A 27,546-nucleotide genomic window follows, 5' to 3' on the forward strand; every position below is an offset into this window, starting at 1 on the left:
GTTTTTTCAACCAAGTACAATTCATTTTTGGAGGAGCAATTGATGGACGTTAAGTGGAGTGTAGACCGTTGAGGGAACCCTTGTAGAGGTGCTTCAATACATGCTACTTTTTGGGCGTGGGTAATTCAACGGGGCAACTTTTTTACATAGGGTACAATTGAGGAGGAATTCCTCCACTTCTATGGATTGATTTTGGTGTTCAATTGCGCTTCAAAATTTGAGAGGATGTCAACATCTCTATGTTATTGTAGGGGAATTTCCTTTACCCTGTATCTTTATGGGCATTGGCTAGAGTTTATTTGTGGTTGTTCAACTTGGCCATGAGGCTTATTATCAATAATGGCCTGAGTGGGCTTGATGAAGGTTCAAGTGACATGTAAGGCCGGCCAAACACAAGTGTCATTGGCTATGGCTTAGGTGTGGTTGTAAGAAGATGAAAGTTTGGCCTGTAGTCGAGTGGTTTATGAGGTCTATGGCTTGATGAGGCTTTAGTGACATGCATAGGCTTGCCAAAAGCATGTGCCATTGGCTATGGCTTAGGTGTGGTTCCTAGTTGCAGGGTTGATGAGTTTATGGGCATTGTGATGTTGAGGTGTGTTTATGGGCTATTCAACTTAGCCATGGGGCTTAGTGTCATTTTCTTTTACCCATTAACCTTTTTCTTCTACTCATGTGAACATTGTTGGAGCTCCCCCACCCTCCTCTACTTCTCTCGTTTCCTCTACTTTCCTAACCATCATTCAAAAACCACGCCACCATCTTACTAATCCTTCTTCCACATGCATCACTTCTACACATCTTACCTATTGCCTATGCGTCTTCCATCTATATGTGATGCCACTACATTGGTATCCCTTCTCCCTTTCCGTCTCTTATTTCTATTTTTCTCTCTCTTGCACATTTTGCTTGTGCAACGGTCTTTGCTTGTTGTTGAGCATCATTGCCAGTGCCACTGGAGTAGGTATGCTTTGAATGGCGAAGTGAAGGAGGATGGAGAACAATGAGACAATATCTTTCATACTCATTGTCACATTAAAGAGAAGGTATATTTGATGAGAGAAGTTGCACTAATCTTGCCACATTTTAATTGTCAAAATACCAAATCCTGATTACCTCAAGCCAACCTCCAACGCTGCTCCAAACCAATGCTTTACAAAGCAAGAAGAAAAGGGAATCATCCAAAGGTTCCAACACACTACACGGTATCGGAAGGATAAATTTGCTATGCTTTCCTTTTATGGAATTGTTTCCCTGCATGCTTCATACAGCAGCCTGTTGGATCAAGTCATTGATTCGATGAGCATTTGGCATTGCACAAGCAAACATCTCGGGCTTGCTTTTGAAAGATTTTACCTCAGAGTCCTTCAATATGCTTGTGGCGTGGATGGAGAATTGCTGCGGCGAACTACGAAGCAAGTGATGAGCGTTTCCAAGAAGTGCTGCAGCTGCTTCATTGGCGGCGTGACGCGACTGCAGGTCCTTGATCTCCTCCTGCCACTTTTCGATTTGCTCCTTGTGAATCCTGCACGTTGTAAGCGATTAGATGCGGATCATTTGGTCAGGCATCAAAGCCAAATTCATTCTGTGGTATCAATCTGACAAACAAGCAAACACGTAGCGAGCACAAGAGAATAGCCAACGTTACTGACGAGATCAAACGCTCTTCGAATTCAGGGGATAGATTTTTAAACAGCGTCCTCCCTGCTTCCAGCAGCTCCTCAACCTTCCAACACAATCCAGAGAGGAAACGGCGATAGAGATGTAGTTTGATCTGCATTCGATCGAGGTAAGCAATGCTGTACCTGGTGAGTGTAGCGCTCGACCTTGTCAAAGATGCGTTGGAAGTGCTCCTCCATATCTTGTGATCCCATCTCCGTCATCTGTTTTCCACTTCCTTGTCCTCCATCTCCTTCATCCCCGCTCTCTTCCTGAATGCAAGCCAACCAGAGCACAAAGGAAAACATCATAAGCTCGCTCATCAGTTTAATGAGGGAGAAGAGGTTCCAAAAAGGCATACCATCATTTTGATACGCTTCTGCAAAACATCCATCTCCACCTTCAGATCTACAAATCCTATGATGATGAAACAAGGATTAAAAGATGCAGAACCGGAGGATAATTGAGTAAATCGATCTAGCAAACAAATGAAATCAATCGAGAAAAAGTAGATCTAGCGGATATACCAAATTCTTCAATCAGAACCCTGAAACGTGGTGGAAGATCGACGACCAGCGGCGTGAGATAAGGTGGAGGATCGGTGGGGGGCGTGAGGAATGGAATGGCGTCGAAGGGATAGAGGGTTTTATCCCTCTAAAACTACTAAGGTGGAATCCATCGACTTCTCACGATTGGCTCCATCGGCTTTATACGATAGATTTCATGATCATTTGTAAAATGGTAAAATAAGATGGTCCCATGACTATTTGTAAGAAAATAAATCGAGACGACAGCCCCACGATCATTTATAAGAAGGTAAATTGAAAAACTACAATTAATCATGATGCAGAAGGGTATTACCTGACTTTGTCAGGATTCAAATCTTTATCCTCTTCTGCAAGTCTGTTGCGTCATAACTAACTTAGCTATATTTCGGAAGCAACTCTAAAACTACTCAGTTAGTCGTTAATGATGTCAAATATAATTTAGAATTTAGGAAAAAATTTCAAACGGTTGTTATTTTTGAAAATAGCCAAAAAAACATTGGAATTTTAAAAATACCTTTTTGACTTCTTCTCGCTTAGTATCATAAAATTAATTATTTTTAAAATTATAATTGTGCCGTCCGGTTCATTTTCACTCAACCGGCCCATTGCATACCCAAAATCTAGATATTCTGCTTGGCGGGAATGTGCCTCGTCGGTGAATCATTTTAGCTCAACGGTTCTCCTGCGTCTCGTCTCTCGCCCCCGTATTAGGGTTTCCCGTCGCCTTCGCTACTTCCCTCTCTTTGTTCTTCCCTCGAAACTTTTATCGCCTAAGTTCATCTCTTCTCCCCTAAGAGGCTGTGATGCCGAACTACAAGATCAGGGGAATCGATGTCGACTTCCCCTACGAAGCGTACGATTGCCAGATCGCTTACATGGAGAAGGTCATCCAGTCGTTACAGCAGGTGAGCGGTCCCTCTCATTCTGCATCGTGTATCTACTCCACCGTTTAATTGTATTTATTTGGACCTTTAACAACTGTCTAAACGCACGCGTGTGGCTGATTTCTACTTTTCAACTGCGCCAATTGAACTTTCCGGGTGACTTCATTGGTTTCAGGGATGCAATGCTTTGTTGGAAAGTCCTACTGGAACTGGAAAAACATTATGCCTTCTATGTGCCACATTGGCCTGGAGGAAAACTTTTGGAGATTTTTCAAGAAATTCAAATGAAGAAGGGAGAAGATTCTCATCGAGTCAGATGTCTGGAAGTCAACCATCAGAGAATAGGAAATGCGAACCTGTTATTATATATGCATCAAGAACGCACAGCCAGCTAAAGCAAGTAATTCGGGAACTAAAAACAAGCAATTACAGGTAAAAATTGCTCTGTTTTTTACACGAAATTTTTGAAAGATTGTACTTTCCATTCAGACAAAGATAAGGTGAAAGGCCCTATTCATGCTAAATTTGATGAAAGTTTCCTTTTGTTCATGGCATTTGCCATGCATGAATCTTAAAGCATTTTGATTAAAAAACTTTAATCTAATATGCAATTATAAACTTAATGAAGGCACTCAATTGAACTAATGAACACATGTTAAATGAAATGTAGGCACTTGCTTGCATGAAATAAAAACACTTGCAATATAATGTGAAAATTGTAAATTAGATAAACACACTTGTACTAAATGAAAATATTTAGTTGAAATAAATAAATGCCATAAAAATTACTTATAGGGTAGCGCGTGCTTAAACTAAATGATGTCACGTGGTTGAATTAAATGAAATGATGGTAACTCCTAGAATAAAAATGTTGACATTTGTAAACTTTAAGATCCATAACAATTGTCTTCATGGATTGAAATTCTAAACCATGTTGAGTGATATAATTGGAGTTTTTTTGTTCCACCTTGAGTCTTAAAAATAGAGCAGGGCAATACACATCGAAATTAATAGGCCACAAATGCTAAAATAGTGCTACTCATTCTGAGTATGGTTAGATGGTATGAAACGCTTAGCTGACATAGACGAAGATCGAAGATATTCATTGCGATTTGACCCTTGAAGCTTGGAATCTTTTTGTCCATTATAGGGAGGGGAAGAGGAGACAGGAAGATACTATAAAAGAAACCAAACTAGTGAGGAGAATGCATACTTGATGTTGACAAAGAATCAATGGAGTGGAGCTGAGAAGGAAGGAGTCAGGCAAAACAATGGTAGAATCCGATGACTTGTTAGAAGAAACCATGTATGCTCGCCGGAGGGGATTTTATGAGGTAGTTGGCTTTACTAGCATAGGCTTGGCCACTACAAAGGCAACGGATGATAGTGTCATGTAAAGGAGTTGTGACTCATTAACCGGGAGAGGTGGTTCGTCCATTTTTTTTTTTTATTTAAAAGACTTTGTGTGTGTATATGTAGTTACATGTAAATCTGTATAGTAGTATCATGCAATGTTAATTACTAATTAATTTATTGTACATTATTTATTAATTGTTATAATATTGTATAATCAATTACCATACTAATTAATCATTGTATTTAATTTTATATACTTCTGGATTGATTATATCTTTTTGTTAATTTATATAAGATATATAAATTTATAATTATGAAGGAGAGCTTTGACACAACGGTAAAGTTGCTGCCATGTGACCTTGAGGTTATAAATTCAAGTCACGAAAATAGCCTCATGCAAAAATGCAAAGTAAGGTTGTATACAATTGATCCAATGTGGCCCGACCCTTCTTGGGATCTGCATTGGTGGGAGTTTTGTGCATTGGGCTATTGGTTTTTTTTATATAACTTTATAATTATGTAAGTTATATAATTTAACGATATAATTTATGTAAATTATATCCATTTGTGTTATAATAAATTATATCTTTACATAATTACTTCTTATTTATAATTTACATAAATTATATCATATATAAATTATATCTTGTATAGTTATAACTTAATTTATAAATAGATTTAATTAAGTATTAATTAATTTATGCAAAAATTAATTAAATTTACTATGTTTTAAACTTGATAAAATTTGATTATAAAATATTTATTAAATCAGATTTAATTTGATTATAAATTAGATCACATTTAATTATATATTAAATCATTATAAATTATGCTTTCTACTAAATTTGATTTAGTCAAAATAATTAATTGATCCAGTTGAGATAAGGTATCATTCATTAATCAATCATCCATGTAACTCATTTAGGCTAATATAATTAATCTTATTGATTTATTTATTGAAATTATCCAATAAATTGAATGATCAATTATTATTTAAATTGCCAATTATTGTTTAAACAGTCATTTATTATTTAAAAGTCAATTATTGTTTAAACAATCAATTATTGCTTAAACAATCAACTCAATTTATTTTCACAAATATGAAGCATACAATTACAAGTCTTGACAATATTTTGGCATGGTACAATATGGTAGTACTTTGATCAGGAGCCTTCACCAAATCTTGGGTGAATGACACCTTGCTAGTTTTGCACTTTCCTTTTTGTTAAAAAGTATGTGGTTTTCCAACAATGTACCTCTATTCGAGTTGATAGCTGACTAGTTAGAAGCAAAAATTAGGGATGATTTTGAAAACATAAAACTACCTTGGTTTCTCTCAACTTAGATTGGGCTTAAAAAATCTGGCATATAGTGCTTATTAATCCTTGAACATAATTGTTAACTTTTGATTGGATCACTGCTTATCTTAGAATCTTAAACCTTTCGGAAATGAGATATCTTTGTATAATTAGCACCTTCTCATCATGAGAGTCTCATGCTTGGATGGCAAACAAAGACAAACTAAACCTAGCTCAAGATGGAGTCATGAATACTTTAACACTAATCTCTCACCATTATGCCCTACAAAAGTTTTCTCTATAGATGACTGAAAAACACATAACTCTACCGATAAGTTTATTGATAATATCTCATTTGTTGTTTTTGACAATTGTCTCCTTCAAATTGAGTATACTTAACTTTAGCATACAAGATTGCAGGCCAAGAATGACAACATTAGGCTCTCGTGAACAGTTGTGCATCCATGATGAAGTGCGTTTACTCCATGGTAGGGCACAAAATAATGCTTGTCGTAATCTATGCAAAAAACGGATGTGCACTCACCAAATTGGGGTTTCTGGTAAGTCTTTTGTCATTGTGAAATCATTGTTATAATCATTTCTCATTTCATGCTTACATAATTGATCTATTCAGAATAGGTATAACTTCACAAGTGCATTTCCTAGCTGAGGTAAGGGGAGGGCCAATATGTTCAACTTTGTATCCCTTACTTTGATATATAGATATTTCTTGTTTGTTTTACAAAGGTCACATATGGTGCTTTAACTGTGGCATGAACGGTTTACTCTAATTGATAAATGTTATAAGCATTGTACTGCAGGATATTTCTATTTGTTTCTTAATGCTTAACTTGATAACTAGAATTCAATTGGATTTCTGGATTTTAAAGCATGCATTCAAATAAGAGAATTACCTCTATTGTAGTTCTGATGCCTAAGTAGAAATGTGGAAGGTTGTGTTACCTTGGACACTGAAGGCCATTTGTAAACTTTTTCTTCTTATCCATTTCTTTGTAACATGTAAAGCCATTGCCCATTGGGATAACTTTATTAAATCTGATGACTATGAGATCTTGACCATTTTTGTTATCCAGTAATTTAGTAAGAAGGCATTTAGAGTTTCCTACTATCTACCAATGCAATGATACAAATACAGGAACCTTTGGATTGATCTTGAAGGGATTAACAATTGAACTATGGTAGTAAAAAGAGAGACTAATCAAACTTCTGACAACTACTTGACAATGGATACTCAAAAAAAGGCAAAGACATACTAATCTGTCTGGTCTTCTCAAAGTTACAGCCGATGGAGAAAATTGTCCCAAAAGAATGATATTAGGGTTCTAATTATCTAGATCAGATGTTGGAAATGATAGACTATAAGTATTCTCATTTTAGATCACGCACACAAACGAGTGAAGACAAGAAATAGTGGATGATTGATGTTTGAATCCTAACAGAGAAGAAAGATGAAACTTGAAGAATACTTTTTGTTACTTCTTTTTTTCTTTTTTCTATTCACCACTATCATCTATATCTTTAAGACCCCCCCCCCCCCCCCCCCCCCCCCCCCTCCCCCTCCTGCAAGAGTGACAACTGTTTGGGGGATGATTGATGATCTCCCTATGGTATTGGCAGTGACATGATGTGGGTCATTGGTATGAGATGAAGAATGACTATTCTTTATCAAGGTTCTTGATTTCTTTTGCAAGCCTTCTGCATGCACTCCAAAATTCTAATCTTGATCCAGATGTCAGTGCTAAGTGTGAGTTTTTGGGCACGATATTTTAGATGTGGAATACAATAGAAGTCGATAGGTCTTAGTGAGGATGAAGGTGGTAAAGTTGTCTTACTAGGGTAACAAAGCAGTGACAAATGGTTAAGGCGGTGAGGATTTGCAAGGTGACAAGTAGCAAGAGGACGAAGAGTAGTGGTGTAGGGATGGAGTTGTTAATAGATGGAAGCCGGTTTGTTTGCCTAACTCATTATTGTTCACCTTATTAATATTACTCTTTTATCCTCGGCTTCACCATTAAAATGAGTAAAGTCAATGTTAATTCATGACATCTGTGTCATTGTTCACCCTTGTGAAGTTAGTTCTAGGAGTGGGGATCTATGAAGAGGAGGGCGCTGGAGGTTGCGCGTGAGGAAGAGTAGGGTCCTAGGCTTATTGAGTTGATTTGCTATTGGAGTTGTGATGGAGGAAGAGAGTTAATTGTGCAAACAACAACAAAGTGGGTGTAGGTATCCTCCAGGTTGCAAAGAGGTGTGCCATTGCATAGAGGGAGGAGTGATGATTTTGAACAAGCTCTTTGGTGGATGAGGGAACAAAATAAATAAAATTTGGATTAAATCACGGTTTAAAATTTTGAGTCATGCTTGATTTTGATCTTAGATTGGAACGATACGTTTTTGGTACGTAGCATATCATGCCGATATAGTTTTGGTATTTTTTAATTTTTTTAAATATAAATGTATATTAATTAAAAATTAATGTTATTAATATTGGATTGCTATATATGCTCACTATTGATGTTATATTTTAGGTGTTGGGGTGTTGAGTTCATATTTCAATATTTTCTCATAAGATGTTTGATGCCTATTTGCAATAGCTATGGAAAAATATAAATTTATTTTTTAATTATTAAAATGTATAATTAATTTTTAAAAATATTTAAAAGATATAAAAGTAATTTTTTAAATAATTAATTTTTTAAAAATAAATAATTCTCAAAATTCAAAACTAAATTTAAAATTATAAAATTATTTGAAGGTCTTAAATTATTTTTGAATGTATTTGTAAATTTTTAATTTTTTAAAATTTATTTGAAATATTTAAGAATTATATTTTGAATTTTTTAGATTATTTTAAATTCACATTCAATTTTTAACATATATTAAAATTTTTAAATTATTTTATTAATTTTAAAAATTATTTAAAAAGTTTAAAATAATTCTTCATATTTTATAATTATTATTAATAGTATATTATGTTTATAACTATTATATATAATATACTCTAACAATTTATATATCAGTTTATAATTAACACTATAACAATTTATATTTATTATAACAGCTATATATGTTATAACACTATATATCATGTTTTATTATATATATACTGTTATAACTGATATATATTAGTTTTATTATATATATTGTTATAAACATATATATCAATTTTATTATATATATTGTTATAAACATATATATCAGTTTCAATATAACAACATATAATTAAAACTAATTTAATTAAATTTATTTTCCTTTCCTTTCCTCTCTCTTTTTTTTTTTTTTATAATCCAGGTATCCAACTCTTTGAATTGATTAATCCTCTTTGAACCAATTAATCTGATGACTGATTTAGTCTCACGAAAATTTGATATGCATCCGACGATCACGATGTGTTCGGCGATTGCGATGCATTCGACGATCGCCTCTCAATCCCCTCCCAAATTCAATTACCTCTGAGGCTCCGTGCTGCTCCCATTTTCTCGTCTTAGCTCGTCTTCTTCTCCTTGTTGTCAATGAGATAAAATCTCTTTTTTATAAAGCCTTTGACCACTTCTCCTCGTTGATTCCTTCTAATTGTGATCTCTTTTCTTTTCACGCCGATTGCGATCAATCATTGAGAATCGCGTGCAGTACGGTCAGTAGCGGCGACATATGCATGCCAATACACTTCCGATGCTGATCCCATGTCGGAACGGTAAAAATTGTTCATATTAGGTGGCACGGGTTGACACCTTAATCTATGGATTAAATAATGATGGAGGTTTGAAAGTAAGAAAATTTAGGATTTCGATGATGGTGACAAGGCCACATTGTCAAAAATAATTTATGGCCTTCCCTTAGGAGATTGAGTAAGAAATTAAGCTTAGAAGAGGAATCCATTCTAATACCAAGTTAGGAGGGATAAAATATTGTATTCTTCTAGTATATTATTAGAACTCATATATTTATAGTGCTCAGAATAATTAATTCTAGCTGAAACTTTGGCATAAGGGAGGTATGCCTTCTACTAAGGTTACGTCTAATATTTTTCTCTAATATTTTAGGTTAACATAAAGCATATGATTGATGATTAGGGTTCAGACATTTACCTAGTTCATGAGCTGCCTTTTAAATAAACAAGTGGGGTATGAACTATGGCTACAAATCATTAATTAATATCTACAACCTCTATAAATGATTTGACCCATCTTTTATTGAAATATGCCTAACAATGTGTAAATAGTAATTTTATTTTATAACTATTTTTAAAAAATAGAGTAAATTTGTGGAGGGTCTAATAAATTCAATAGGAAGAAGATTTGAAAGGGTGAAAGGTGTAAAGGACAGAGGGGACGAAAGAAATCTCTTGTAGAGTAAAATGATTTAATTAAGGTTTATATTTTCAAGACATGTTATAGTTTTGGTCTTTAACTGGAGCAATATTATTTGAGTATCGTACTAATGTTATGATATATAGTGTGGTGGCGAATTGGAGGCCTAAGGAGGAAAGAGATGAAGAAGAAAAAGAAGATAATGACAATTATATACTTGAGTTTGGATTTTGTGTTTCATTTGGAATGGTACAATTTTAACATTATCTTGTACACAAGTTAAAATAACAAAAAATAATAGTATCTCAATTTATTTCAAGGGTTGTCAATAATTGACATGATATAATATTTATCAACATGATTGACACAATGACATAAAAACATTGTCTGTGTTGAGTAGTATTAGTATTGACTTTCGGTACTTCATGTGTTGTTAATTACAAATAAATGTCCCATGTAACTGATTGGTATTCCTGCTTACCTTCTTATAGAGTACATGAAGAAATGTCATGAACTTGGAGAAGAGCCCTTTGACATAGAAGATTTGCTTGAGCTTGGGAGAAGCAAAGGGCTGTAAGTTTTCAAGTGTCTCTTGTTTAACTTTTATATTCATGTGAATTTCACCAACCCCAAATTGTTGATCTTGATGATGATGTTGATAATGATTCCTGAGAATAACAGTTAATTGTTCTCAGAGAAAATTTGCTGCTTTGCCAATAATATATTGTGAATTGTTTAGTACAGAATTATGAAATTGCAGTGTTCCTTGTAGATGCCCCTATTACATTTCGAAAGAGCTTCACAAGGTTGTTGATATCATATTTGCCCCTTACAACTATCTTATTGATCCTGGGAACCGGCGGTCTTTATCAGGTATCCAATGGAGCAATGCGGTGCTTATATTTGATGAGGGACATAATCTGGTAATGAAAGGAGAGCCTATTTAATACTCTGTTAGTGAGTTTTTTTTTTTTTTTTGGGAACTACATTGTTACCTGAAAAGTAGATGAAAATGTTGACATACTATATTCAGAAATTTGCAGCATATGTTCGTAAGATTGTATTTCTGGTGTATGATTTTTATAATAAAGTATGGAGCTACCATGACTTGACATCCAGGAGAGCATATGTGCTGATGCAGCTTCATTCGACTTGCCTTCTGGCCTCTTGACTGCATGCATTTCTGAAGCAAAACAATGTGTAGACTTGTGCATAAAAAGGAGAATAATTGAAAAGTCAGCCGAGAAACAATTCAACCCTGAAAATTATGCTATACTCAGAGGTATCTCCAGTACCTAAGTTTCTAAGACTGATATATCCTATTGTCGCTATGTTTATATGATAGTGTTTTATTTGGATCTTGATATTGCAACTGACATAGCCTTAAATAATGTTGACAAGCATGGCAGGATAAGATCTGTTTAGTAATAGCATGTATTTGGAACATGTTTTATTTGATATTCTTGTTATTGTTATTGTTGCTGATGTTGATATCTGTTGTTAGTTTGAACTTCATTCTCAAATTGTTTTCTCTAAAGAAAAATGTTATGAACTTTCTAGCACTTACTCTGAACCCTGATGTCTGAATGATTTGTTTCTTAGTTTCTCACAGTTCATCTGATTGATTCCAGTTCTTCGGCTATTTTTCTACAACAATACTTCACACAAAGCTTAAATCTGTGCTTGGTGCTTTTCGGGCATCAACCTTCTTGCATATATGATAAGGAATCACTAAATAACTAGATGCTTAAGATTTAGAAATTTGCTTTGCATGAGCTTAAGCCATTCCATCTTTCCATCTGCAGAATCCACAAAGAGAAATTTGATATTGTTTGTGATGGGCCTTATTCATATTTATTTATTTTTCTGTAACATGCTACTCTTCTGATCCTTGTCATGTTGAATATTGTTCATCTATGATTCACCATTTTACCTGTAATTGGAGCAACTATTCATTAATGTGGAATTTATAATCCTTTTTAGTGGTACTTGTTATTTAGTCAACTATATTATTGGGATATCAAAATGTAGTTTTGGGATGTTGTCGTCTGGTCTATCCATGGAATGAAATATTTTGATTGTGCCAACTGAAAGAAAATGATATTTAATTCATGATATATTAATCTATTCTAATATTTTCACTAGTAAATCTATTTGATGTTATGAAATTATTTAAAATTTTCTTTAAAACATTTTATAATGCAACCTCTATCTACATTAGAGAAGTGTCCTTAGGAAAGTGTTAGTTAAGGAAAAAAATTTAGAGAATGTATTTGTTGGATTAATATAGTGTATGACTCGAACTAGTTACAGGAGAGGTGAGTAGATGAATACTTAAACATAAAAATTTCTCTTGCAAAACAAAACAATTCAAACTTGTTATTAGTGTAGTTAGTAGTGTAGGGTGTTCGTTTATGGATTGGTTGATTATGTCAAAATTGTATGAATGTTGTAAATAAATAAAGTAAAGAAATACAATATTGACATAATCATTTTACGTTAGTCAAAACTTTGCTCCTACGTTATGGTCTATCGATTCATCAAGTGAATCAATCCACTATTAACCACTCCTTTATACAAGCTAGACCAAGTCATTCACAATTCTAAAAGCTTGGCATGATTACAAGTATCTCCACCCAATAAGAAATAAATATGAAATCTTAGGGAAAGGAGAATGCTAATAAATTGTAGAAGAAAATCTTGATTCGATTCTAAACGTGTTCTAGATAAAGAGGACAAGCCATGCGAAGGATGTTGTTCTAAGATGAAGTTATTGTCGAGGTCTCCTTTACCTAGGCACCACTTCATGTTTTATGGTTTTCAAGCGGAGTGAAATATTTTGATTGTGCCAACTGACAAGAAAATGATATTTAATTTATTCTAATATTTTCACTAGTTTCTATTTGATGTTATGAAATTATTTTAACTTTTCTTAAATTATTTTTATAATGCACCCTTTAACTGCATCAGAGAAATCTAAAGTGTTAGCTACGAGAAAGCAATTTAGAGAAAATATTTATTTCAATAGAATGGGCTAGAATAAGGGAGACGAAGACCTAAAAATAAAAATTTCCCTTACAAAAGAAAACAATTCAAACTTGTTATTAGGGTGCTTGTTTGTCGATTGGTTGATTGTATCAAGATTGCATACATAGCGCAAATAAATAAAATAAATAAATACAATATTAAAACAATCATTTTACGTGATTTAGAGTTCTGCTTCTACTCCATGGCCTATCGATTCATCAGGTGAATCACTATTGCAAATCCACCACCAACCACTACATACAAGTTGTACCAAACATTCATAGTCCTAAAGCTTGGGATGATAACAAGGATCTCCGATCAAAAAGAAATAAATATGAAATCTTAGGGAAAGGAGAATGTTAAAGAATTTGTAGAAGAAAATCTTGAATTCAAATTGCTAGCCCTCGGACGTTGTTTAAGTTAGGCATTTGGTTATAACAAGTTCACACTTTTTTGTGCATGCTTACCAAACCATACAACCTTGAATGCTTATATAAGACATGCTATAATGACTCTATTTGAAACAACTCTAATTGACTACTTGGATAGTTCTAGCCGTTCAACAACCAATGTCACTTTGATCGGTTAATTGGAAATTTTATCTAGTTTGTTTCATGAGTCTAATTGACTGGAATCTAGCAGTTTACATGAGTCTAATTGACTTGAACCTAGTCCAATTCTGAATCTGTAGTTTAGTGAACTCGGGAGTCAACTGAGCACTATAATCAATTGAAGCTCACATGTAATTGATTGAATCTGCTCAAACACCCCTCACTACTTGACTTGACTTATACCCTTGTAAGCCTATTCAAAGCTATGAGATCTAGCTTAGACATTACTACAACCTGAAACCTCTTGTCCCTTGGTTGAATGCTTCCTATAAGCCATTAGATAGCCTAAACCCCTACCTATGTCATGCACATCATTCCCATGATGCTAACCAAAAGTGGGAATTCCAAGATTGCATTCTCTTGTAATCTCTCACAATGCACGTTTCCTTCAACTCTTTAACCTTGATGATGCTTTTTATTGCCATTGAGTTCATCTTGCATCAGACTCAGTTCCTTAGATGCACTGAACCCACTCTTGAAGCTTGCTCCAACATGCCATCCTTCTTTTTTTTTTTTACTTATGAAGTCCTATATGAAGGCTTTCCTAGAGTCCACTTTACTAGGAATTTGTGGTCCCTAGGATGCTCCAAGCCATCTTTCTCCTATCATCTGAGTCTAACTCATTATAGGCTATCAGTGACATTCCGCAGCTAAACAACTTGATCATGTCAAGTCACCAAGCTCTTCAAACTTCAATGTGCACTATTCCAAGATCCTGTGTACTTGATGCACTTGTTTAGCAATGTAGACAAAGTTGACATAAAACATTTGCCAAATACATCAAAGCAATTTGGTTGAGCCCGACCATGTTGGAGAATTGTTGCACCAACAATATTTATCAAACTTTCTATTTCATTTCCAAAGTTCTTTGCAGGAGAAAACATCCCTAAGTCACATCAGTAGGATTTGGTGCGTTGGGTGGGTAAAAATAATAGGGTTTATGTGTCAACTATCACTAATATGGTGGTTAATGAGTAAGATACAAGTGTTTGATGACAAGGGGTATTGCAGTATGTTGGAATATTTCTATCATGAATTATAGTTTCAGCCATCTGTGCAAGGTGGATGACAATAACTTCTCTTTGGTTATGCTCTTATTAGTATACTACAATGTGCAGAGACAATTTTATACTGCTAAACTTATACTTTTTTGCACACCATTTGTTTTCTAATGCTGTGACATGCTTATGTTATTTTGCTAAATATGATCAGCCTTTAGAGGGTGTATGAAGTCTTATGCTAGTATGATTTTCTATTATTTGACTGATGGTACAGAAATGGTTTCCTTACAGTATGTCCTGTTTTTCCTTCAATACCTGAAATTTATTTCAAATCTGCTATCTTTAGCTTCAAATAATGCTGCAAAGCTTAATACATATGTACATTCACTACAAAAAAAGAATGTATTTGCAGCTCTTCTTTTGAAGCTTGAAACACATATTGCCGAGGTTACTATAGAGTCCAGGGAACTGGGTTTCACTCGATCGGGGGACTACATTTATGAGTTCCTCTCTGATCTGAACATCACATTTGAGACAGCAAATATGCTTGTTGACACAATTGACAATGCTGCTCTGCTTCTTGAAGGTATTTCTCATGATTTGACATAGTTAATGTTTCTCCTATATGTTGCTCTGTTTCTTCTTAGATAATTGTTTTTATATTCTTTTTGCTTGTTAAAACTTCAGAAATTTACTAAGCACTGTTTTTCTCTACTGAATAACAGAGAATACATCTGAAGTTGGAACGGAGACCAAAACAAAGGGCACCTTTAGCAGGTTAGAGAGCATTAGGAATGTGCTCAATCTTATTTTTCGAGATGGTGGGAAAGACCATGCAAGATTTTACTATGTAAGTGGTGATTTGTAATTGTGTGGCTGTGGTAACAATTACCATGTCCTGATAACTGTTTCCATTATATTCCCGTAGCATTTATGAAGATTTGTAAGTTCTAGTCTTGTTAGATGTTTGGATGTCTACATTTCTACTACACATCGTTGATTATTTGTGAAGTTTGTTACTGCCTAATTGCTTACTGAACATTAGGGTTTTGTTTCTTTAAGTTTCATGTGCAGGAATTTCTACCAGGCATTACCAATTCGTTCAAAGGTATAGCTCTTTAACAGTTTGGGACTTGCAACCTTCTTTTCTGCATGTTCACTAAATGTTTAGGCTTACATTGCAAATTGCACTATCCACAATGATCATTGAAATATTTCAAATCATTCTGGCTTTTGTTTCATTTGGATTTGGAATAATTCCATTTCATCTGATATTGAGTGTGAATTTCCATTTGTGTAGTGCTAAATCAGTTCTAAACTTATTTCTGGCTTGTTCTTATTATGGGTAAAGTGTCGAGGACACTCAGTTGGTGGTGCTTTAACCCAGGACTTGCCATGCAAGAGTTTACAAGGTTGGGGTTACGATCTGTTATACTTACATCTGGCACGTTAACTCCTCTGGATTCCATTGCTTTGGAGCTCAACTTGTATGGAATTTATCAAATCCTTTTATTCTTTGACAGAAATCTTATGTCCTCTTGTAATGCTAATCTGTATCTTTCTGCTGACACCAGAGAATTTCCGGTCAGGTTGGAAAATCCTCATGTTATATCTCCCAATCAAATCTGGGTTGGAGTTGTGCCAAGTGGTCCATCTAATCATCCATTTAATTCTTCATATAGAAATCGTGATTCTCTAGAATATAAGCAAGAACTTGGCAATGCTATAGGTAGGCAATTATATTTCTGGAAGGCATATATTTTTTGGCAAAAGTATCTGCTGTTTTTATTCTGACCTATTGTTCCATGTGGTTCTGCTGTAGTCAATTTTGCTCGAATCGTTCCTGATGGCCTACTTGTATTCTTTCCTTCTTATTATATGATGGATCAATGCATTGAGTGCTGGAAAGATATGGTAAACGCTAACATTTTGGTAGACTATGATAATTATTCTGTGGTCTTTGACATGTAATAAAACATAACATTTCAGGGTCATGCTAGATCAAAGGATTTTTGCACTATTTGGGAAAGAATTTGCAAGCACAAACATCCAGTTGTGGAACCAAGACAATCATTACTTTTCACAAATGCTATTGAGGTAGGAGAGAAGTTCTGACCCTTGAGTATGGTGATATTAAAGATTGTGCAGATCATCCAATGTGTGTTTCTCACAATTTGTTTATTTTTTATTTTAGGACTTTCAGTTCAAATTACATGACAAAACTACTACTGGGGTAGTCTTTTTTGCAGTTTGTCGTGGCAAAGTATGCTTCAGTTCTTCCAATTTAAAATAATCTTTATTTGCTTTTGTTTGCTTTAAAATTTTTAGCCTTCAATCCCTGTAGGAATTTATAATTTTCTATGATATTGAAGAGTTCTGTTTTGATGCTGGAGGACCACATAAAATAGGAGAATTATTTGAAATCCTTGCATATCAGATAAGGTCCACTTTCAATAACTTTCTGTTCAGTATTAGTGTACGCTAATAAGATCTACAGCAATGACAGCCATAATAACACTTGTTTCCTGCATGAATCTGATGCCATTACCACTATTGTAGATCCAAAGTCCCAAACACTTCATTATAAAAGTTTTAAATTGATTTCAAGTATGAAGAATAAAATAACATGATTAGATCTTATACCAAGGGCAGTACTTCTATTGTACCAATGTTCTATCCATAAAATGACATGAAAGATTAATTGTTACACCTTGAAGTGGATCAATATACTTGCGGGGAAATTACTGAACATGCATAACTCTAACAACTACAAAACCAACAATATATTTGTACTAGTGTTAGAGTAGAATATAAGTATGCCCCACCTTTATTATTTTGAGAGTTTGTGTGAGTTGTATTTGGCTTCCTAGATAGATCTTTTCATTACATGAAAAGGAAAAACATTAAGTAGTCTAATTTACTAAAAGAGTTTGTAGTTGAAGCCTTTAGGCTTTTAACAATGTATGTTGGCCATGTTTCTTGTTTTCCATATTAAATATTGAGAACTATCTATGTTTGTGTAGAAAGTTTAGGGGGGAGGGGGCTTGAACAAATACACGGCTAGGTCTTTATGAGGCGGTTTTAGGAGGTACAGGGTCAAGCTATCATTTAGTGTTTAGGCTGTAGACCCACTGCAAAATGCCTAAGTGATAGGCAAATGCTTAGGCAAAGGCCTAAGCAATTAACATTAAAATAATATTAAAATAGAAAATATAAATATATTAAATTAAGAATGTCTTTTATTAATGTATATATAACAGTCGTATCCTTAATCAATCCAAACAAATTTATAATTACAAATGAATAAGTCAAAATTGATAAGAAAACACTAACGACGACAACAATTAAATACCTCATATTTTATATTGCAACCAAGAAAATCGATCACAAAATCTTAAAAAATAAGGAATGTCAAAAAAATTATTGAAAATGAGTGTTGGCACCTGACATCAAGTGGAAAAGGAGAGGAAGAATTCTTTGTAGGTGGGGGCTCGAGCAAACAAGGAATGTTGGGTGGGCTAATAGGGAGGAGTTAGGTTGCTTTATAATATCAAATGAATCAATAATTTATAAAAAATTTGATTTTTTTTCCTTTGACTTGCTTGGACCACCTAGGCAGATTGCTAGATCCATGTATGCCATCTACACAATCATTCTAGATCACCTAGGTTCTAGATCACCTAGGTGGTTCATATAAATTGTTTTTTGAAAGAGTTGGGATCACATACCAACTAAGCAAAGCAGTTCCTTGTTGCAATGACCTAGGCTGGCAACTAGCTTTTAAAACAATGGTGTGCTAATTAGTTTAATAGCCTTAAATGTTTCTTTTTTGGTTTTTTAGGATTTGTGGTCAACCAATGGTCATTGGTAGTTCAAACATAGCAAAAACAAAATCCAAGTTCCAAGCTTTTACCAAGTTTAATTGACTAGAGCTCATGGTTAGTTGACTAAATTGGACACACTAGTTTCAAACCTTAGCACTTGTAGGATTGAATAGCTAGCTAAAGGGGTGAGGGTGAATAGCTCGTAACATTAAAATTTAAAATAAAACTTTCTCTTGAATTATAAGGTCAAAAATAAGCTCATTAGAAGCATATGTTCTTGTGTGTTTGTTACTAGTAGAGATATGAAACAAAAATAAAATGAACAAACATTAAATAAAAATGGCAATGCTAACAACAAGATGTAACGTGTTAAGAGTTTAGGTCCTATTTCATGGCCCATTGATTCGTTAGGTGAATTGCTTATTGAAAAATTACTATTAAAAACTTTTTAGATGTGGAAAAATCTTGTATAGCCAGTTACTTCTCTTAATACAATATATGAAAATATAAGTACAAATAGAATAATAATACTCTACTTTTCATTTTAGATAATATGAAAACACTGAGAAAAGGAAGAGCTATTGAAGAGCTAAAATCTTCACTAGAACACAAGCAACTGATGTTCGGAAGCACTTAAGGAAAGACAAAAAATTCAAGTGGTTATTTGAATTGAATGAGTGTTATGTCTCTAGGTCCATTTATGTATGACCTAAAATCCATATACTGATAGACTTACAACTGTTTCTACTCAACTCTAATCAGTTGAAAATATCCTAGTTAGGTGAAATACAAAGATAACAACCTTATCTGCCAACGACTAGTTTGCTAGTTGATTGAAAAGCCATCTAGTCCACTAGATCAAGATCTAGTTTGCTCCAACAATTAAGATCACAATCTTATTTACCCAAGACTAGTTTGTGAACATCTTCAATTGACACCAATAACTTCCCCTAGTTGAGTGAAATAACATAAATAGTCATTGTGAGTCAACAGTTAAACACTCGCAATGAATCTACTTGGGATCCCAACTTTACTCAAGAGGGAGCTCCGTTGTCGACTATGACTTTAAATCTATTATTCCTTGGTCAAGCACTCTTTACAAACCACCACATCGTGTCTATGATATTCTTTAAAAAATGAGAACCCAAAATTACATTCACTTGTAATCTCTTACAGTTCACATATCTTTTAGTTTACAAAGTCGTCATTGCTTCACATAGTTGAGTGCATCTCGCTAGGCCTTCGGTCCCTTAATGCATCAAGGCTTCTAAGCTTGTGTCATACCTTCCTTTGCCTTGCATTTGAATCTTCTTTGTTCTGGTGATTCAAAGTCATAAAACCAATAACCACTCTATGCTCCTTGTTCTAGAGTGTACCTTGCTAGGGAATTTGGTCACTCAGATGCACCAAGTCCTTTAAATTTGCTCCATCTCATCCTTTGCCAATCAACTTTTGTTCCGCCTTATTCTAGACCTTTGAGGGCACATCCATCTAACTTGACCATGTCAAGTAGTTAACACAACTCGACCCTATATCACATTATGAGCTTTCTAAGCTCTATGTGCAATCTGCTAGGCTCCTAATTGAACTTTACATTTGGGCATCATTGAACTAACAATCTTATCTTTTACGAACTTTCTAAGCTCCATATACAACCTACCTAGCACCTACACATTCAATGAACATATCAACATAAATATAGTTTAAACTCTTTACCACTACCCTTAAAACATCACATTAAAAATACCCTGGTCAAAGTCAACTAGTTGTGACATCATTGTACCAAACAATATTGAAATAATTTGGATGGCTAACCAAAGTTCAAAATGTCAAACAGTGTTGGAGTTTCAGTTCTTGAATGCAAAACTATTATTTTGATATTGTGCGGACATTTTAAAGCATGATATGGGTTGTGAATTGAAGGTGAAGGAGATGGAGAAGAAAAGGACGTAGATAAAACAATTATATACTTGAATCAGAGTTACTATTCTATTTGGAATGATACACTTTTGACATTATATTTTATGAATACAAAGTAAAAAAAAAAATTATCTCAATTTATCTTAACTTGTATTGTAACATGTCAAGGGGTGTTGAGTGTTGGTATGACACGATTTTCATTGACATAATTGACATGACGATAATGAGAGATTGTTTGTGCCGAGTAGCACTGAGTTTTGATAATTGACATAGTATGAAAATTCAAACAATGAGTCAACAAAAACAAGCTTTCATTTTGGTTTTAGTATTGAAGGTTGGTTGACCATGTTCTTGGTAGTCAACCAAACTTGACACTTTAGGCGACCAAACTTAATTTTAGGCAACTAATATTTTAATTATGGCTTGTCAGGAAGCATTTGTGATTGACATTGTTGACCAAATTTTTGGTTGGTTAATGAAAATGTCTGCTGCCACCGCTCGACGTTTAATCATATTGGCTTAATTTTTCCATAAAACCTTTAGATTTCTTTTCTGGTAAGAAACCATTATTTGCATAAAAAAGAACATTGTGAAAAAGAACAAACATTGCTAAGGTCAAAACTGTATGCTTAAGATTTCATTTTCAATTGTCCAAGCTCTCGTTCCTACAACTATGACCGTCCACAAATCAATCAATCAACAGATTCATCTCAATCATAACATACACCCATAACATTTTTCCATTTGAGAAACCTATTAGAAGCCCAAACAACTCATCCATAGAAGCTCCCAAACTCCAAAGGAAGAACATCAATAGTCACAATGTAGAAAGGATCCTACCTAAATCCTTGAGTTTGAGTCTTTATCGATGGAGTTGTTGCTTTTGGTCATTGATGACACTAACTATTGGAGATACCTTTGCTGCCACTATATCCTACAACCAAAATGGTTGATGACAGGGAACTATGCTAAAAGCCCATGACCAGTAGCATCACAATTATAGATATCTTTCTTTTTCTTACCTACAATCCAAGTAGAAAATAATTGCAATGTAAAACTACTCACTAGAGATCTTATTGCAATTTTCCAGATCCACAAGACATAAAAGTTTGATGATAGGGAACCTTGTCGATGACCACAACTAAGTTGGGACTAAAACAACTTGATTGATGTTGATGATAAGTAAAAAAATATTATTTGAAAAAGGTTGGATGTTCCTTTTCAAAAGGAACTTGGGATTAATTTAGAAAGGTTTGCAGGAAAGATCAAGCATGGAGAAACAGGCAGGTCAGTACACATCAGGTAAATGCAATGGTTTTGCAGGTTTTGGTCTGAAATTTAAATGGTATGCTAAAAGGATATACAGTTAACTGCTATAAAGGAGATTAAAAATACTGCACTTCAGTTGACTCTGGGAAAAATTTTCAGAATAAAATAATAAGAGAAGAAAAGAAGTGAAGGTTAGGAGGACCAGAGGAGTGTGCCATATGCTTCATCATTGACAAAGTCCAAATGTTCTTGAGTTCTTTAATATGAGTGCATGGCATATTGTTACCTTCTTTTTGCCATAATGTATTGAGGCTTTATTTTGTTTCGCAAAGATAACTTGTGGTTGGAATTCACCTACAGATCAAACTTGGTATGACAAAACTCATGTTTTCATCTTATTAATTTGCTTGAACTATCCGTCACTGTTAGTATTTTGTTTCTTTATAATATTGTTATCTGCATCTCTTGTTGTAATTATAATTACTTGGTTCCTTTTTTTGTTGTTCTGCACGGTCTGAGATTTTGAAATCCTTCAGGTTAGTGAAGGTCTTGATTTTGCTGATCAGGCTGGTAGAGCTGTAATAGTTACTGGCATGCCTTTCTCCACAAAGACTGATCCCAAGGTTTGGTCTTGTGTTCTTTAATTTTCAGTGATATTATTTTGGAATTTAACTTAAAGGATGCAGAATTGTTTATTTTCTTGTACATGTTAATCTAGTTTTTATTGAAATAACCAGAAAGCATTACATTCAAGCAAACTCTTGCTCATTTCAAAAAATTGTACAGGATATACATGTTAATTTTATGTGGTATACTAGCAAACTTTTTTGTCACTACTCGAGGGGCAATATAGATCTGTGAGGAAGAGCAGCAGTATAGAACCTCTACTAAACAGTTCAACCTCCACTGCTAATGCGGACCACTGGATCTGATCTAATTCTTTGTTGTTGATGAAGACTAAAAGCCAAATACCACATTTCTTCACTGACAACCATTTGGATCTTTTGATTCAACACCACCGACCTATACCATAAATAGTCACCAGGGAGGAAAGAAAAAAGATGTCAGCAATGAAGATAGGCTTGCAGAAGAGATCTTACACCTAAATTCAATTTCAATATTCACACGAAGAGAACACCACAGTATTGAAGAAAGTGGTGACTAAGAGGAAAGGCTGAAGTTGCAGTCTGTAAGACACTGATCACCCTCACACTGGAAAAACAGTGACAATATATAATAAAACAAAGATGGAGGAGATCTAGAACAGAGTAGAGACTTGGGGAGGGCAGATTGCCAGTCAAGAAGCTAGAGCAAAATCCTAATGTGAAGAAAGGAAGCAAAATGTGAACCAGACCTCTGGTGCCCTTCCTTATGAACAGAATCTAAATCTGAAACATCTTTCTAGAACCAGTTTAGTTGCTACAATCACTAAGCCACAAAGCAAAAACCATATTTTAAAACCTATAAAATCTATTTAACTCCCAGTTAAACACCCAATTAAACTAATTAACACCCAATTAAACAAATTAACACCCAATTAAACTAATTAACGGCCAGTTAAACACAATTTTTTTCTTACCTTTGAGAATTTGGCTCTCCAATTAATTACCTAAACCAAACAGAATGTTGTTCTTAGATTTGCTTCAACTGTCATAAAAAACCTAGTAATGTACAATAAACTTAGGCAGATAAATGACGGAAGGAACAATAATTCTAACAGAGTCTTGAACCAGTAGAAAATAGGAATTTTATTTTTTTTCTTCTTTATTGAAATTATAGCATTTTGAATAATTAACATCATGATGAAAATCATGAAAATTGCCCCTTTGAGATATTTACCTAAGACTAGTTATTGTTGAATTTTATCACATAATATTTACCTATGTTGTTTTTTGATAGCTCAACCAATAGATTGCTCATCATAAATATTAAACAATATGTTAATTTTCTCTCTTTAAGAATTCTTTTGAAAAAAATTGCCTCTCTTTATTGCTGCCAATTTCTTGTCGAAATGTTAGTGATCTAATAATCCTTGTGCTTGTTTTTTTCTGCTTTATGTTTTGTAGGTTCGTCTCAAGCGCGATTACCTGGATCGCCAGGCTCTTTCTGAGAAAAAAGGACCTAAGGTAAGAATTGATTCAAGTACCTTAAATTTTTCCTGCATTTCTCCACAATGTATGTCTTTTTGTTGGTATGTGGCAGTTGGATTAATTGGAAGGTAGGCCAAAGAATTCACTAGAGATTAGTGTCATATCAAGTCATGTTTGACCCGAGTATTGAGAATCAAGGTTTAAAATCTCGAGCCGTGTCGGAGTTTTGATGCTGGACTGAAATGATACGGTTTTGGTATCATACCATGTCGTGCTGATATAGTTTTAATATTTTTTAAATATAAAATATATTAATTAAAAATAAAAATTTTAATTTAAATATTTAAACATATAAAAAAATAAATTATATTTTTTAATATATATATATATATATTAAATTAATAAGGTAATTTTATTAGGCTTTAAGGAAACCTATTTAAATTATTTCAATCGTAGCTATGAGTTAATTAAACGAAGCTTTCGGAGGAGTTGTTGGTCTCGGGTGAAGCCTCTGGAGGAGTTGCTAATCTCGAGCGAAGCCTTCGGAGGCGTCGTCGGTCTTAGGCGAAGCCTTCAGAGGCCTCGTTTGGCTTGGGCCCAGACAATGGCTCCGGACGGGTCATCGGGCTCGGGCGACAGCTCTGGACGGGTCGTCAAGCTCGGGCAACACCTCTAGAGGCAGACAATGCATCTGGAGATCCCGCGCAATGCCTCTGATGCCGGTATCATTTGTGTTGGTGCTGGTTTGTTGACGGAATGAGATGTTTCGCTCATATCGGGTGAAACGGCTCAAGATTTCAAACCATGTTAAGAATCAAGAAAAAGAAGTGCAGCAAAGATTCTTCTTATAGTTTGTGATACCTTCATAAACCCATGTCCATGTTTGACACCTTACATTGAGTTAGAAACTAAAACTTCCCTTGATCACATGTAAAAACTTTTAAAAACAACCTTGTAGATGGATCCAGATCTGACTCAGATACTCATGCTAGGGAACATAGCTTACAATAATATCAGTTTGATTTGTTTATGCTATCTCGCAGGTTCTCACTGGGGAGGAGTGGTACGTCCAGCAAGCTGCCAGGGCTGTGAATCAAGCCGTTGGCCGTGTCATTAGACATCGCCATGACTATGGGGCAATCATTTTCTGTGATCAAAGGTACGTTTTGGCTCATATTTTCTTGAAGTTTATTTGGTTCCTAATTCAACTATGTAAAACTTAAACTAGTTGTGTAAGCCATAAACCATAGATGCCCCATGGTGTGGGTGTCACATCAATAATATCTTCATGGTGCTGTTTGGATCACATAATGAAATCAATATGAAATGAAATAACAATTCCTAGTGCATGAAATTGACAAGAAACCCAGGGCAGTGAATTAGGACATGGTCATGACTATGAGTTGTGAAGATACTTTTAACCTCATATTTTTCTGAAAGTTTATTTTGGTTCCTAATTAATTATGTAAGCTTAAGCTAGTTGTGTATGCCATGACTCAAAGGTGTGCCTTAGTAGAGGGCTGTCTCTTATTAGTAGCTTATTTTATAGTGTGTTTGATTCACAGAATAGACTTTATAAGGAATTAATTAATTATTTCTAGTGTATCAAATCGACAAGGAATGCACTAGGGCTACTTGTTAATTTGGTTTATTGAATCAAATATATAAGTTATTTTATTTTTATGTGGTTTATAAGAATGTGATAAGTATTTAGTTTCCACAATTATAAAATATCCTTATTATATAATAACTATCTTCTTGTGCTCGCATATCTCACATTACCCACCTTGCCTAGTTCAACTAATGATCTTGCCTCAACTTGACCAATTAACTTGGCCGATCAGGCTGACCGACATGGCTTGTTCAATTGCCTCATTTGGATTGCCATCATATGCAAGTGACACTCTTGGCTTGCTAATCCATTTGGCTTGACTAGCTTGCCCTTAATTTCCCAACCCACTTTGCTCTTCCATACTATACAGTTTGGACGATTGAATAGAGTATGAATATCTATCCTTCGGAGAGCAAAATATATGAGTAATAACTGATCTTGGAATGGAGGAAAGGATAAGGGAATTTTAGTTCCGTGTGTATAAGTTTTCTGAGTTCTTTTTCACAACTATAAATTCTTATTCCATGAGAGCATATAAGAACTATACTGTTTCTGCTTGAGATTACCTATGGATGAGTCGCCGGCTGATGGTGGTGAAGTCACGCAAGACCCGCAAACGGTAGAGCTCCTGTTAGGCTGCAAAGAGGATGGTGAGAACGGAGGCCATGAGGGTGTCCTGGCTTAATCGCTTCGACGCTCAAGTCAGGCCATGAACCGGAGATGGAAAAAGAAGAAGAAATCTCAAAGAAGTAGAAATCTTATTTTGTTTTGGAGCCATTATTTATATATGCCATGGGTTTGGTGTCATTTCTATTAGTTATAGGGGTATTATATTCAGTCTTACATATGTTGAGTCTTAATATCATGTATTACTTACAGTTTTTTATTATATTATATTCTTTTAAGTTGATGTTAGAGCACAATTTCACCTAGTTTTTTTATTCTCTTTCAATCTTTCATGCTGAGGCTGAGTGTTGATTTGAAGGCACGACTTCCCCTCATCTAAAAACGAATGTTTTTACCCTCCAGCCTCAAAATTCTATTCCTTCTCACACCCATCCATCTTGCACTTTTTCTTTACATGTGAGAACATGATCCTTTTTATACTCTTATTTCTTCCTCATTTGTCTAAACCATTTAGCATGGTCAATTTCGGGCAGCGAGAATCAATGATTGCAGGCCACCCCTAAAAGTGAGATTTTTGACCTTTGCTCCACCTTGCATCTTAATGAAGTTTGTGTATGTCTAGATTGTTGTTCCATCGCTGCTTGCCACCATGCCAATGCTTGTGGTTATGCTCATAAAACTTTCATCCTCACCATCTTTTACCTTGACGTTTTTATGACCTGTCCAATTTAAGCATCACGATGTTAGCGCACCTATGCAATGCTTTGTCACCTTTACACATCCTCTTTGTCAATACAAAAATTATTGTCACTCTAATCCAATATACAAGCAACAACTCTCGACCAAAGACAATCTGCAATGAAGGCCGACAAGAATCCAACTATGAATGCTAGTTGAAGGAAATCCAAAACCGAGAATGGATTAGAATAAGGAATTAATGATGGTGGTGTAACAAATCAGTGAAAGATGGAGATGATAGTAGATGTGCAAAAGAGAAGGTGAATTACAAGATTGCTACTTTAGGGTTTTGATTAAGGCCTCACCAGGTAAACAAAGTAAATAAATAGAATAGAAGAAGAGGAAAAAGAACAAAGCCTATAATTGACAAGAACAAAAGAAAAGAGATTTTAAAAGATGAAGGTGGTGGGAGAGAAAGAAAAGAGATTATGGCTTCGAAACCATATCGAAATTGAAAATTGTATTAACTCAAAAACTTATCAAATACATGCAATCCTAACCCCTTTTGTAGATTGGTAAGAAAGCTTATTTTTCAAAAAACACTAGAAACCCTAATAGACTTTAATAAAGAGACTTATCTAAAAAAACTTAACAAACTTCTTTTATGAAAACTAGTTGCGCTATCATATCTCATAATTTATGGAATGTGTTAAGCTTATATATGGTTATAAAAATATGTTTTTCCTCACATAGAAATGGTAGTTAAGTGACTAATTAAGCCAATTTGAGACTTTAATTTGGTTGAGTAGGCTGCTTG

The 27,546-nt window shown here is 34.5% G+C and overlaps 2 protein-coding genes across 3 annotated transcripts in view; one reads left to right on the top strand and one right to left on the bottom strand.

Moving 5' to 3' along the window:
- Positions 1 to 1,048: 1,048 nt before the first annotated feature.
- Positions 1,049 to 2,315, bottom strand: LOC141820724 (uncharacterized). The gene is made up of 6 exons (XM_074708094.1): positions 2,184 to 2,315; positions 2,018 to 2,073; positions 1,803 to 1,928; positions 1,650 to 1,723; positions 1,354 to 1,522; positions 1,049 to 1,272 (listed from the first exon to the last, which is right to left on the bottom strand). Exons 2-6 carry the CDS (start codon positions 2,048 to 2,050, stop codon positions 1,261 to 1,263), a joined length of 414 nt encoding a protein of 137 aa, XP_074564195.1. The 5' UTR covers positions 2,051 to 2,073; positions 2,184 to 2,315; the 3' UTR covers positions 1,049 to 1,260.
- Positions 2,316 to 2,900: 585 nt separating this feature from the next.
- LOC141820630 (regulator of telomere elongation helicase 1 homolog) overlaps positions 2,901 to 27,546 on the top strand; it is a 34,865-nt gene continuing 10,219 nt past the window's right edge. The window contains exons 1-17 of one of the 2 annotated variants that reach the window (XM_074707984.1): positions 2,901 to 3,109; positions 3,264 to 3,520; positions 6,163 to 6,302; positions 10,562 to 10,643; positions 10,843 to 10,993; positions 11,190 to 11,352; positions 15,122 to 15,295; positions 15,435 to 15,559; positions 15,772 to 15,817; positions 16,061 to 16,196; positions 16,284 to 16,438; positions 16,532 to 16,623; positions 16,699 to 16,806; positions 16,904 to 16,972; positions 22,259 to 22,345; positions 23,789 to 23,848; positions 24,856 to 24,971. In XM_074707984.1, coding sequence (XP_074564085.1) covers positions 3,008 to 3,109; positions 3,264 to 3,520; positions 6,163 to 6,302; positions 10,562 to 10,643; positions 10,843 to 10,993; positions 11,190 to 11,352; positions 15,122 to 15,295; positions 15,435 to 15,559; positions 15,772 to 15,817; positions 16,061 to 16,196; positions 16,284 to 16,438; positions 16,532 to 16,623; positions 16,699 to 16,806; positions 16,904 to 16,972; positions 22,259 to 22,345; positions 23,789 to 23,848; positions 24,856 to 24,971 — 2,063 coding nt within the window. In that variant the 5' untranslated portion in view covers positions 2,901 to 3,007. The remainder of the gene's footprint in view (positions 3,110 to 3,263; positions 3,521 to 6,162; positions 6,303 to 10,561; positions 10,644 to 10,842; positions 10,994 to 11,189; positions 11,353 to 15,121; positions 15,296 to 15,434; positions 15,560 to 15,771; positions 15,818 to 16,060; positions 16,197 to 16,283; positions 16,439 to 16,531; positions 16,624 to 16,698; positions 16,807 to 16,903; positions 16,973 to 22,258; positions 22,346 to 23,788; positions 23,849 to 24,855; positions 24,972 to 27,546) is intronic. The other variant, XM_074707985.1, reaches the window with a different exon arrangement.

The sequence above is a fragment of the Curcuma longa genome, unplaced genomic scaffold (genome assembly GCF_044706935.1).
Source record: "Curcuma longa cultivar G26 ecotype Majalengka, Jawa Barat unplaced genomic scaffold, ITB_CL_G26_1.1 utg509_np1212_2302976_RagTag, whole genome shotgun sequence".
NCBI classification, from domain to species: Eukaryota; Viridiplantae; Streptophyta; class Magnoliopsida; order Zingiberales; family Zingiberaceae; genus Curcuma; species Curcuma longa.